At 40.5% G+C, this 14,304-nt stretch overlaps 1 protein-coding gene across 1 annotated transcript in view; it reads right to left on the bottom strand.

The window, feature by feature from the left end:
• MZT1 (mitotic spindle organizing protein 1) overlaps nucleotides 1–14,282 on the bottom strand; it is an 18,954-nt gene extending 4,672 nt beyond the window's left edge. Inside the window, exons 1-2 of the mRNA XM_021697823.1 lie at nucleotides 14,139–14,282; nucleotides 4,311–4,456 (exon numbers count right to left, since the gene is read on the bottom strand). Coding sequence (XP_021553498.1) covers nucleotides 4,311–4,456; nucleotides 14,139–14,214 — 222 coding nt within the window. The 5' untranslated portion in view covers nucleotides 14,215–14,282. The remainder of the gene's footprint in view (nucleotides 1–4,310; nucleotides 4,457–14,138) is intronic.
• Between the last annotated feature and the right edge of the window lie 22 nt (nucleotides 14,283–14,304).

Genomic DNA, 14,304 nt, shown 5'->3' with positions numbered 1-14,304 from the left:
TGTGTGTGTGTGTGTGTGTGTGTGTGTGTGTGTGTGTGTGTGTGTGTCTGATCTTCCATTCCTTCATGCTCTTTTGCCTCCCTATTCTGTGTCAAATTCCAACATAAACAACAAAAATTCACGCAGTTGTGGACGATGTTTATTAAGTAAATTCTCTTCCACTAGAATTTCAGAAATTTACTGATCAAAGACTATGATACTGCATTTTATTTTTAACAGCAGGGTTATGAAAGAATACTAAACCAGGGAATGTTCCCATGCTACAGTCCATTAATTCACTTCTAATCACATTTCACCCTTTCTCAAAAAGCAGGCTTAGATATTTTTTAGAACTTATTGTAGGTGAAAAGTTAGTAGTTAACAACTCTGAAGCCAGAGTCCAAGTTCAAATCTCAGCTCAACTACTTCTCAGTAAGTCCCTGGGAGAAGCTGGCCACCATAAGCTTCAGTTTCCTTAGCAGTAAACTACTAACATCAGTACCAGTACACATCACTGCTGTGACTCAGAGTGCTCATAAATATTATTCTTACGATATTATTTATTTTTCTTTCTGTCATATGAAAGCTCAGTTGTGAGTTTAAAAAGAAACAAGGTTTGAATAGTTTTTTTAAAGATTTAAACATCTGACTAAAAGAAATTAGTAACTTACATGCACATTTAACAAAGGGTTCACATTCAGAATATTTAAGACTACCAATACAAAAGGAAAAACAGACACCCCAGAAAAAAAAAAAAGGGCAAACTACTTGAAAAGGTATCTCACAAAAGAAAATGGCCAAAAAAAACATGTAAAAACACATTCAACCTCATTGGTACTAGGAGAAATGCAAATAAAACCACATAAGAAACCCATACACACCCACCAAAATGACTAAAATTAAAAACACAAAAATAAGTATTGGCATAGATGTGGAAAAAGGAAGGGAAACTCATATGCTGCTCATGGAAACAGAAATACAACTACTTTAGAAAAGTTTGGAATTATCTATATTCAAGTTGAAGATAAACATATCCTAAAAACCAAGCAACCTGACTTGTAGATATACACCACCCAAAAGAAATGCATGCACATATGCATCATGAGACATGCACAACTAGGCTCATAGCAGCATATTCCTAATAGCCCCACACTGGAAGCAATCGAATATCCATTCACAGTAGAAAAAATAACTGAATAGTAGTATATTTGTGCAACAAAGCATGATTATTTCAGTGAAAAGGACTGTATTACAGCTACACACAATATAAATGAACCTCCGGGGTGCCTGGGTTCTGCATGTAGAATCTGCTTGACATTCTCTTTCTCCCTCTTCCTCTGTCCCTCCCCCTGCTCCTGCATGCACTTGCACGCACTCTTATTCTCTCTCAAATAGTCTTTTTTTTTTTTTTAAAGATTTTATTTATTTATTTGACAGAGAGAGAGATAGCGAGAGCAGGAACACAAGCAGGAGGAGTGGGAGAAGGAGAAGCAGGCTTCCCGCTGAGCAGGGAGCCCGATGCGGGGCTCGATCCCAGGACCCTGGGATCATGACCTGAGCCGAAGAAGGCAGACGCTTAACGACTGAGCCACCCAGGCGCCCCTCAAACAAAGACAAAAAAAGAAACAAACAAACGAACCTCACATGATTCTGCTCCTAAGTGGAATCTAAAAATAAAAAATGAATAAACAAAAAGCAGAATCAGACCTATAAAAAGAGAAAAAAACTGATGACTTGCAGAGAAGAGAGAGGGATGGACAAAATGGGTAAAGGAGAGAGGGAGAGATAGGCTTCCTTCCTTATGCTGTGACTTTTCCATTTGCAGAATGAATAAGTCACAGGAATAAAAGTCACAGCATAAGGAACAGTCAGTAATATTTTAATAGTGATGTCATGGGACAGACGGCAGCAAATCTGTTGGGGCAGCTGGTGGCTCAGTCAGTTAAGCGTCTGCCTTCAGCTCAGGTCATGATCTCGGGGTCCTGGGATTGAGCCCTGTGTCAGGCTCCCTGCTCGGCTGAGAGCCTGCTTCTCCCACTCCCCCTGCTTATGTTCCCTCTCTGTCTCTCTTGCGGTCAAATAAAGAAAGAATCTTAAAAAAAAAAAAAATCTTAAAAAAAGTGTAAACCTGTCAAGTCACTAAGTTGTACACCTGAAACTAATCTAACACTCGTGTGTCAACTATACTCAAAAAAACAAAAAACACCCTCTCAAACATAATGTTAAATGAAGAACCCAGTAAAGACTCTTTTTTAAGATTCCAGTTTGTATCACATTCAAAAATTTTACAAAATTAAACTGCAGTGTTTGAAGACCCATGTTTAGTCAGTAAAACTGTTAAAAGTAAGAAAGCTTCTACCATAAAAATCAGGACAGTAGTTACTGGAAGGGGAGCAGGAGAGGTTAGTGGTACAGGAGCTCAAGGGAACTTGTAGGACTCTAGCAATGAGAATTGTACAGATATTCTCTTTACAATAGATTTTTGCTCTGGAAATGTCTGTTTACCTTTTTGTGTTTCAAGTTTTAAAAAATCTCAGAAACAACCCAAATCACTGGAATTTACTAGAACTGACTAAATTTGAGATGGGTAAATTACATATATTATATAGTTTTGTTTTCTCAAAGAAAAAAAAAAAGCTAGAGAAAAGTCACTTTGTCCTTGGACAAGTTTTCAGAGGGACTAACTTGAATATCAGTATCTGTGGTGAGTTAGTTTTATAAACATGGAAATAAAATCACCCAAGATTTTAAATCACTGTACACAAGTCAGAAAGGGAATATACCTTTCCTGTTCCCAATGTGAGCAACTAAAAAGTGGCGAGTTTGTATTTGAAAAAAGGTGGCCCTTGGGCCCATGGTGGCAGTGCAGCCAACTGGCCTCGGCAGTCCCTTCCTCTCAGAGCTGTTTGTCATTCTTCCCTTCTCTTGAGGGAGAAACACATGACCACAGCCAGGGAGGCCTAGTGGCCAGTTTCCTTCCTGCAGAATCCAGAAGTACAGAATCCCAGCCTTCCTTTATTTTGTCTGGGTCCCTTGCAGTCAAGTCCGAGAGGGTGGACTACATTTATGAATCATATACCCAATCTCCTCACCAGAGCCCCACTCTGGGCTTCCTCTCCAGAGCACGCTGTCTGGGTAAGGCTGAGGGTTTTCTAAATCAAGTGCTGGCTCCTTTTCGCTTACCAGTTCCTTGATTTCTCATTCCTCTTACATTTTATTATAAGTAGCAAGCAGAAATCTTGCTCCTGCACTTTCCACACTTTGCTAGGAAGAAATTTCCTCAGCTAAATATCCAAGTTCATCACTTACAAGTTTTATTTTTCTTCCAATAATAAAACATAATTCAGCCAGGTGCTGTCACTTTGTAGCAAGGACAACCTTCCCTCCAGTGTTCAATAATATGTTCCTTATGAGATCTCACCAGAAGCCCCTTTAAACTCCATTATTTCCAGCAACATTCTGCTCATCATCACGTATGTATTCTCTAAGACAATTAAAGCTTTCTCTACTGCTCTCCTCTCCTTTCTGAGCCCTTACCAGAATTGCCTTCAATGTCTATAGTTCTACCAACACTTTCTTCAAGGAAATCTGGGCCCTTTTTATTAAGTGTGTAAAATTTTCCAACTTCTACCCATCACCCAATTCCAAAGCCACTTCATGACTTGTAGGTCTTTGTTACAACAGCACCCCATTTTCTAATAGTGAAATCTGTATTAGCTTTCTAGGGTTGCCATTACCAGGTACCATAAACTGGGTGGCTTGAAACAACGGAAATTTATTTTCTCATAGTTCTAAAGGCTAGAAGTCCAAAATCAAGAAGTCAGAAGGCTCTAGCAGAAGATCCTTGCCTCTCCGTAGTTTCTGATGGCTGCCAACAATCCTTGGCCACCACTGCTCTCTCCGCCTCCACTGTCACAAGGCAGTGTCTCCACATGGTGCTCTCTTGGTGTTGCTCTGTCCAAATTTCCCTTGTCTTATAAGGACATCAGTCATTAATCCATTATGATCTTATCTTAACCTGATTATACTTGCGGATACACAATTTCCAAATAAGGGCACATTCCCAGGTACTGGCCTTGAACTTACCTTTTTGGGCTCACAACACAAGGAAAATTCTAAACACGCTGGAGACTTCTGAGAAGAGAAAATGTGGTCCATGACAGTAGCAATTTTTGTAACTGAACATATGCTACTAAGATCCTGGTTTTCAGAATTTCTGATGGTGACAAAAGCTAGTTTAATCATATTTAAGTAGGATCTTTCACATAAACTCATTAACCATTTTCTAAACAAAAGCATCTTTCTTTAGAATGAACATACAGATAACTAACCTTTAGTGCTTCAGTGGCCTTGCGAAGTTCCTTAATAACGGACGATAAAGCTTCTGGGTTAATTCCTTGTTCACAAAGCCGTACACAAATAGACAGAGTTTCCATATCTAAGCCAGTATTCAAAATTCTTGAAATTTCCAGCAGAACTGAAAAAGACAGAGGAAACTTCAAAAACAATTACATTAAAAAATGTGTCCCCAATACTTTGTTTTTAATTCATATAATACACACAGTACCAAAGAACTAGCACAGCATCCCTATATTTTGAAATTGTCATGTAATACTGTCTTGTTCTTACTCAGCCTAGCACCAGAAATACACTTATACCCTCCCTCCACATAACTGCTTTTTATACTTTGATTTATATTCTACCACTCATTCAGTATCTTAAATATATGCATCATAATCAGGATTTTTCAGAACATTTCCCCATTTTTAGTATGCTTTTACAAGGTAATTTGGTCTCATAACATCCCATTTTATGTAAACACCATACATTACTTAACTACTCTACTATTTTAAGAGTTAAGTGGGTCTCATGTTTTCCCCACTGAAATAATCCTATGATAAGATCTGTACATACTAACTTCATTTTATTTCATTAGGATAAATTCCTAAAAGTGGAATTGCTCAGTAATATACATATTTAAGGCTTTAAAAGTACTTACAAACTTCTACAATTTGACAGGGTAATCATGTCCATTAAAATCTAATAGTAAAAAAATGAAAGCCCATTTTTTAACTTTTTTATAGTACTTCATTTTATTGTAGTTTATAAAAGTAATTGACACAAGAAACACTAGCAAAGAGAAGCAAAGAATATAAATACACTGGCTTCATTAAATTTTGTTTTATGGTGGTTGTTTCCCGAGCATGTTTAGAATTTGTTAAAAGTCAATGGTCAACATGTTATCTATGGCTTCCTGTATTATTTTCCCTTGGCATTATACTTATACTTTGCATTCCCCATGCAAAGATTATATAACCATCCACCAGTATTCCCTTCCATCACTTCAAAGTTTATTTCCTGCCTGCCTATAAACATTTAAATATTTAACTCCCTGCAGTTTGGGTCGAAGATAGGATCTAACTTTACCTCCCTGAAAGAAGTCCATTCCCTCAATACTATTTATTGAATGATCTCTGCTACTACTCAATTAAGATGCCACCTTTATCACCTAGTAAATTCCCATTACCCATTTGTTACATCTCTATCTTATGTCAGAACCACAATTTTAATTACTTTTATCAACATACAGAAGGTTAAAGATTTTATCTTTCCTTTTCATAAGCTCTTTTGTTCTTTCAGTGAACTTAAAAATCTTGAACAAGGAGCACCTGGGTGGCTCAGCTGGTTATGCATCAGACTCTTGATTTAAGGTCAGGTTATGATCTCAGGGTTGTGAGATCTAGCCCTGTGTTTTCTTGCTGGGCATGGAGCCTTCTTAAGATTCTCTTTCTCCTTTTCCCTGTGCCCCTCCCCCTGCCTCTTTCCCTCTCTAAAAAAATCTTGATCAATTCCAAATACAAACTCCGTTTGGATTCTGACTTGAATTGCATAAAAACTACCTTATTTTGGGATGAATGGACAAGTTAACAATATTGAGGGTTACATGATGTCTAACTCCTTCAAAAAACTAACGCAGTATTCATGATGTTCATGAGATGGGCCCTTCCCACCTTTTTGTATCAGACATTCATTTTCATCTCTAGAATTTCAAGGTTTTTTTTTTTTAAATGTCTTTCATGCCTAAACTTTTTGAACACATGGAGTATAGTTTTAATGTCCTTGTTTGCTAAGTGTAACATCTGTGTCAGTTTCAGGTCTATTTCAACTGACTGAATTTTTCTATCATGGGTTGCATTTTCCAGCTTTGCATATTTAGTAATTTTTAATTAGATGCTTGACATTGTAAATTTTACCTTGTTGGTTGCTATTTTTATATTTCTATACATATTATTTTTAAAAATATTTTTACACATGTTCTTGGGCTTTGCAATGAGATGCAGTTATCTGAAAAGTTTGATCCTTTTGAGTCTTTTAAGATTTATATAGTCAGGGTCAGAGCCCTGTTCAGTGTACGGCTAATTGTTCCTCATCACTGAGGTAAGACCCTCGTGAGTGCTCTACTAAATGCCTCGTGAATTATGAAGTTTTCCATTCTGGCTGGTAGATACAAGCACTATTTTCAGCCTTCTGTGAGCACGGTGTACTGTTCCCTCTAGTTCTTTTGAATGCCTTTCCTAGCTTTGTGGGTTCTTTCCTCACACACATGTGCTAATCAATGCTCTGCTGAATACTTGAGGGGGACCCTCCTACCGGTCTCCAGAATTCTCTCTCTGTAAGCTCTTTCCTCTCACATATTCTGTCCTGCAAACTCTACCTGCTTTGGTCTCCCTGGACTCTAAACTCCTTCTGCTAACTTAGGGGGTCCACACTACCCCCCAATTGCATTGCGGCTGGAAACTCTCTGAAGGTACCAAGAACAGGCAACTATTGGGCTCTCTTCATTTACTGTCTCTGGGATCAGTGTTCTTTACTACCTGATGTCCATTGTTCTGTCTGGGTTTTGTTTTTTTTTTCTTCCAGGTAGGAGGGTAAATCCAGTTTTTGTTACTCCATCTCGGCTGGAAGCTGACAGCCCTTTCTGTTTCATTTCTTCAGTTTTGATATGCCAACATACCAGTACTGCTCCTCAGTTGTATGCAGGCTGTAGTTCATGTTATCCGCTGAATTTATTTCAGTAACTCTATTTTAAGATTTCAAATTCCCCCCCATTAATTGCTTGTCCTTATTTCATAGTTAAATGTTTTTTTATAACCACTTATTTTGTGGCTATTGTTTCTGCCCTTACCTATCTGAAGTTAGATTCTTATCTTTGGCCATTTTTGAGACTTGCGTTTTCTGTTTCTTCAAGTATAAGCAAGCACCAAAGGAGAATGGTTAAGGGTCTGCTCTCTACAGCTAAAGTACCTGAGTTCAAATTTCACCTTCATTACTTAGTAGGCAAGGTAACCTTTTCTATTTATTTATTTATTTATTTTAAGACTTTTTTATTAACTGTCAGGGAGAAAAAGAGAGAGCAGCAGGCAGAGGGAGAAGCAGGCTCCTGGCTGAGCAGGGAGCCGATGCGGGACTCGATCCCAGCACCCTGGGATCATGACCTGAGCCAAAGGCAGACGCTTAACCGACTGAGCCACCCAGGTGTCCCGCAAGGTAACCTTTCTGTGCCTTTATCACTCTGTGAAATAGGGGTGATAGTACTTACTTCACAGGGTCATTGTGAGAATTACAACACACACTCAATGCTGTGTCCATTGGCATCTAGTGCTCAAAAAAAGAGCTATTATTACTATCTTCTCTTTTTTCAATTTTCATGTGAGTTGTTTATGTTTTTCATCTATCCTGGGTACTTAGTGATTTCTGACTGGAAGCTCATCTTCAACAGGAGATTTTTCTTGATGTCTGGAATTGGTGAAGCATCCTTGGATGGGTAGTCTCACACTGGCCTCGGCCCTCTGGAGTAGTCCTAGTGGAAGCATAGCGGCTCCAGAGCCACAAGACACATGGATGATACTTCCCAATCCCTGGCCGTGGCAGATGGTACATTCCTGGCCCCCAGCTTCCCTCAGGCAGGGCAGCACGCTTCATCAGGTTCCATTCCCAGTCTCTTGCTGTGGTTCCCATCTGCTCCTCTTTGGGGAAAATCTCTTTCTAACCAGGAGATTTTCCTTTCTTGTTTCTGAACATGGGTGTGCTGATAATTGCATTTTAGTATTATTTCCTGTCATTTTTATATGCTCGGAGCAGAAAGTTTTAGCCATGTGCTCCATCATCATCAATTTTGGTAGTGAATCACCAATCTCTTTAATTTTTAGTTTTGTCTTCATAATTGCATTCTACCTTGCTTTGGTATATTCTAGGTGATCAGTTCAAATATTCTAGAATATTACTTATTTTTATTTTGTAGCCAGCCACCTTAACAAATTCTACTGAAGTTTTTCAGTTAATTTCTTGTTTTCTAATTAATCATTTTACCTATAAATAATAATTTCATGTCCTTCGTAACAGACTTTTCCTTTTCTTATCCTTCATTATTTGCTTAAACTTTCATATCAGTGGTTAAAAAAAAATTCAGTGAAAGCAAGTGTTTCTAATGTTATTTGGAATGCTTTTAACACTAGCGTTAAGGATGATGGTAATCTCATGTAGCTATCCTTGGCGTGTTAACAATGTACTGTTTTCTTTTGCTAAGACTTTAAAATTAGGGAAAAAGTGCTGAGTCTTATGAATACCTTTTCATCAAACACTGAAATAACCAGGCAGCTTTTTCCCTTTGACATAGTGAAAGAATATATTATATTGACAGACTATATTCACAGCTGAAGAACAGTGAGCTTAGGAAATCCCTACTTTTATAGTAGCAGTTAGCAAACTTGCTCGTTTTCTGGAAGTAGATGTTACCTCATCCCTCATGTTGTTCACTGTAAAAACACCACTGAGAAACAGCAGGAAGAAAGAGCAGTCAGGGCCTTGCTTTCTTGGCCTATTGAGCAAGAATGTACAGGTATGCTCAGGGCTCACAGGCTGCATCTCCCAATAGTGACACTGCATGACTTCTGACACTAGACTTAAAAAGGTAATATAGCTTCCTCCTGGCTCTCTCTTGAGGCACTCTCCCTTGCAACCCAGCCGCCAAGTGGGAAGAAACCCACATGTTCCAGACAACAGGCTAACAGGCAGTGTCAACTAGAAGATGTGTGAGTGAGGAAGCTTTGGGATGACTCCAGATTCAGCACTAACTGCAATGCATTAGAGACCCTCAATGAGAATTACCCAGATAAGCCCAGCCAACACCCAGAACTCTGAGAGACAAGTAATTGCTGTTTTATGCCAGTAAGTTTGGGATGGTTTGTTATGCAGCAGCAAATGAAAACACGTACTCTCTGACCCTACTCCAACTCTCCAACATTACCATTATCACCATCACCATTATCCGTTGCTAAAAATTCTCCTCTCCAGTTTTCTCTTCATGGTAGACTCTTACCTATTAATTCTCTGCTTATTCCTGACTTCATGCCTTAGTTCATGCTTTTCTCCTCTGCCTTTTCTCTTCTCTCCATGTAACTCCATGCTCTTTTTCAGGTCCATCTCAGGACTAGTCTTTCTTTCCTTTAAGCTTTCTTGTAAAATGCATGTTGATCTTTACCTACTAACTTCATAACCCATCTATAGTAAGTACTTCTGTAGTGCCTACTGTATAGTCCTTAGGTGTATTTTGTGCCTACTACACTACTGCTGGAAATACAGTTGTGAAAAAGACAGATATGGTCCCAATCCTCATGGAATTACAGTCTATGAGACATTGATATTAAAGTAATAACTGATCCTAGTTAAAAGTGAAAGAGGGACAAGAAAAGCATACCTCCAAAACAAATTAGATGGGCATCTTACATAGTTGTGAAAGATAGCATTTAGGAAAGACTTGTGTGAAAAAGTGACAAGCTTACACTTCAAGGGTGAAGAGAAATCAACCTAACTAATGCAGAGGTAGGAAGAAGTGCTAAGAGAGAGTGAAAAAAACAGCTTGTGCAAAAGTTCCTGCACTAAAGAGAACTTGGTAAAGAACCTTTCATAGATCTGAAAGGTTCTTCAGGTGAAGGCAATGTAATTACAGGGGGAGCAGAGGTGTAAAATATGAGAAAAGACAGACATGAACACCCACTAAGGCTCTACTGAAGATTTCAGAACTTTGGGAAGCTATTAAAAAACATAAAAATGGGGGTATGACAATCAAATTTTCATTTTTAAAAGACTCTGGCTGCATAATAGGGAATGGATCTTGGAAAGAGACAGAACACCCGCCAACAGGGAGTCCAGTTAAGTTACTGCCATCTTGGGGATAGACGAGTAGATGGCATGGACAGGAGAGATCAAGACAAGTGGTTAAATCTGAGACGAAGGAAGAACTGAAAGGGCTTAGTGAAGAACAGAAGTCAGGGGAGGTAAAAGAAAGCAAGAATGATTCCTAGGTCTCTTTCTCCCATGAGTAACTAGACTGACAGCCTAGGGACCATACATTTGTTTCACGGACACTACCTTGTACTGTGAACTCTCTTAACTCCTCCTTCTAGCTTACTACCTGATATATAATAAAGTAGCACTACACTGAAACCCTCTGGTAAGGAAGAGGTTCATTTTTATCACTATTATAAAGAACATAATTACTAGTAGTAACTGGAGGCATAAGAAAAATTTTAAAATATACGAAAATAAAGTATGAAACTATCAATACAGTATCTAAAATTACAAAACCTTGAAAAGCAAAAGGGGCAAGTGAGTACACTGGAGGACAAAGAGAGAGATAGAAAAGACTGACATTTGAAAGAAGGAATCTGGAAGAGAATGTTGAGGATCTAAAATGAGAGTAGGGGATATAAGAGCTTATACTAAATCAGGACCAGGATGAGTCAGGTTCCTTTCAGCGTGAGCCACACAGATAAATTACAAAGTCTACCTGCTTTTGAAGTATCATTATCAAAATGCTTTCACTTCACAACTAAAATAAAAATGTTTATAGCCTAGTTCTACAACCCTGAAATCATTCAGATCCATTAAAAAATTAAATTACTGGGGCACCTGGGTGGCTCAGTCAGTTAAGCGTCTGCCGTCAGCTCGGGTCATGATCCCAACGTCCTGGGATTGAGCCTGGCATCGGGCTCCCTGCTCAGCGGTGTGTCTGATTCTCCCTCTGCCACTCACCCCATTTATGCTTGTGCTCACTCGCTCTCACTCTCTTCCTCTCTCTGAAATAAATAATCTTAAAAAAAAAAAAGATTAAATTACTGAGGGCTGATTCTAGTACTGATGGGAGAGAAGTAGTAAGAAGATGAGGGGAAATAATCTTTAAAGTGCATAGTCAGACTCAAACTTTTGATTCTCATGGCTAGATTTAAATACAGTGAAACCCTGCATTAACAAAGTTTCAAATAATAATAATGTTATTTGGATAGTTCAGTCTAGCCCCTTGGGCAAGCTAAAGTTTTATTTCTGGGAATGAATGTGGAGGAACGTGGGACTATAAAATGATAACATGAGGCACCTGGATGGCTCAGTCGGTTAAGCGTCTTAGGCTCAGGTCATGATCTCAGGGTTCTGGGATCCAGCAAGAGAAGGGCTCCGCGCTCAGCAGGGAGTCTGCCTCTCCTCTGTGCACCATCCCGCTAGTGCACGGCTGCACATGTGCTCTCTAATAAATAAAATCTTTAAAAAAATATAAAATAAAATGACAACATTCAACTTCACATTATATAGGACTGTCTTGGACTCCAATTATGGCATGATAGCAGGGATTTTCTGTAAGTTCAGAATTCTAATGGACATGATAGTCCCTAGCTGCCACATTTAACAAATGGTGATTCATTGCCAACCTGGGGCCTTCCTATCTTGGGGTTTGTGGGCAAACTGTGTGTAGAGGGGCAGTGTTCTCTAAGTCACACAGCCTCTCATTCAGTTTTTTTAAAAATCTGTTATTTCTTCACTGTTTCATGTTCTTACACTCAGTAATCTTCATTTTACACACACTTCTCTCAGTAAAAATCCTGATGCAACCAATACAACCAGTTCTCATTTGTAAATCACTAGTTCCACCAGAGATAAAATGGGAGTTTCCATCCAAATGGGATTCTATGGCCATATAAATAAGGAACCTAAGCATAGCTAACATAAACTGACAGAAATGAGGCCTCACACTCTCCATTCTGTTAAAACAACAACAACAACAACAACAAAAAACCCCACTGGCTTCCAAGCAAAGGTGTAAGTCAGTACAACCATCACCCACTTTTTGAAAGTTTGTCTTACTCCACTCTGCTTTTACAGAAGACCTACATTAGTAGCTATTTTTACTTACCAAAAGAAATCCGAGTTTTCGCTTTTATGAAAAAAGGCAAAAATGAAAATAGCATTCAGTGTTTGTTTGCAGCAAGCCATTACAGCGCACAACCCCAGCATTTAGAGTGTCACTGCCAAGCTCCTTCCCCGAGAACTACATTCAACATCTCACCATCAAACTGCAAGAGCTCTGAACTGTGTCTGGGAGCATCTGTGCTTTATCTCTATTTATTTTGTGCATCTGTTAAGATATGTCCTAAGGAATCAGAAAAGCCTAAGAAAGGTTATTTTTTGGGTCTGGGAACACTCAAAAAAACTTTCCATATAAATCAACTGCTTCTTCACTATACACCATTTCAGCTTTAGGAAAGGTTTCATGGGAATGCTCTGCTTTCAGATACGGGGGCGGGGGGGAGAACCTGTAATGTAGTGCATTAAGAAGGAATGAGAAATAGGCTGAATATAGTGTTCAGAATAAAATCTGGGGCGCCTGGGTGGCTCAGTTGGTTGAGCATCCAACTCCTGATTTCGGCTCAGGTCATATCTCAGGGTGGTGGGATGGAGCCCTGCCCCCTAAGCCCGGAGTCTGCTTATCCCTCTCCCTCTGTTCCTCACCTCTCCTCCCCCCACTCCGCCCCCATCTCTAAAATAAGTAAATAAAATCTTTAAAAAATAAAATTCTATTTTTCAGAAAAACAGCAAAATAGATACTTGATAAATAAGAAATAAGATGCAAATGTTCTAGTAATGTAAGTACGTCTTGAAAAAGAAAGCAGCAACCCTTGCAGAAAAAGCCAGAAGTCTCATTAGAAGTCCCTTAAGCAGTGGCTGAATCAGTAAGTGGAGCCTACAGTGAAGTAGACAGGTAGACACAGCGGGGAGGCCGACACTACCGAGTGAGAATTGCACAGCTTTGTTTCAATAAAGATGGAGACTAATGTCAATATCCCCTGGAAAATGCAAAAAAAAGCAATATTTAACATCCATCAAACACATGTACGTGGATATGAACAAAATGGAGACAAAGGAGTCTGCAAGTGGGATATACATGCAACATAACACAAAAGTAGTAACAATTATCTTTTGATTCTTCACCTTCGATATGCCTTTACCTTATCTTAAACATTCACAAGAACCTTAGGAGGAAGCGACCTCATTTTATAGAAAAAGACACAGGCTCAAAGATGTCTAAACTCACCCCCAGAAGTATAAAGCGGCAGACCCGGCATAACAGAGAGATGGTAACTCCAAGACACTTCGTCTTCTAGCACGTGTGCGCAGGTTCGACGCCCGCGTGCCTCGAGGCACAAAACAGGTAAACACACCTACAGCCTCAGAACAGCCGCGTCACCCGCTCCAAGAGGAAGTAGAGAAATTCTGAAGACGGGGCGACCTGCTCACTGGCCGCTTATTTAAAAAACGCCTACTCCAGGGCCAGAGACAAAGGACAGAGCGGTGACCAAACACACAAGGCCGCTCGCTGTCCGCACGAGGCTTACAGTCTTGAAGACTGTTCCCGCTCAGGACTAGGAGAAAAGGGCGCTCTGCTAGCGGCGCGGCAGGGGGAGCGTGGGGTGGCAGCGGTACGTGAAGCCGGCCCCACAGGAAAGGACGCCAGACCCCCGCCGCAGCGGAGGGGCGTGGCACGCGGGGAGCTGGGGCCGCGCGAGTCCGGCGCGGGAGGCACGAGGCGCGCGCCGGGCTGACGTGGGGGCGGAAACGTCGCGCGCGCGACAAACTACGCAAAAGCGAAGAGAGAACTCTCAAAGGATGGGATCATCAGCACTATGGCCCTGGCGGGTCCCTTGAGAGGACCCTCAAAGATGTCCTTTGGGGCAGGAAGTGGACCTAAAGTCCTCCTTGGCTTACCGCCGCCTGGGGGCCTTGGCTGCGGGAAACGGAGACAAGGTAAAGGGGGACAAACGGGCACTCACCGTCCATGGTCTCCCTCACCGCGTTCAGATTCGCCGCCGCTGCCGCCGCCGCCCCGGCACCGCTGCTACTCGCCATGGCGGAGGCCGAGGGAAGCGGGAGAAGGGCCTGACCCGGAACTGGAGCGCCTTCCTTTCTCCTGGGCAATCACACCACGCGTCCCCCGCT

Source organism: Neomonachus schauinslandi, chromosome 3 (genome assembly GCF_002201575.2).
Source record: "Neomonachus schauinslandi chromosome 3, ASM220157v2, whole genome shotgun sequence".
Lineage (NCBI taxonomy): Eukaryota > Metazoa > Chordata > Mammalia > Carnivora > Phocidae > Neomonachus > Neomonachus schauinslandi.
The sequence above is the reverse complement of the archived record's forward strand: the minus strand, read 5'-3'. Positions and strand labels throughout refer to the sequence as shown.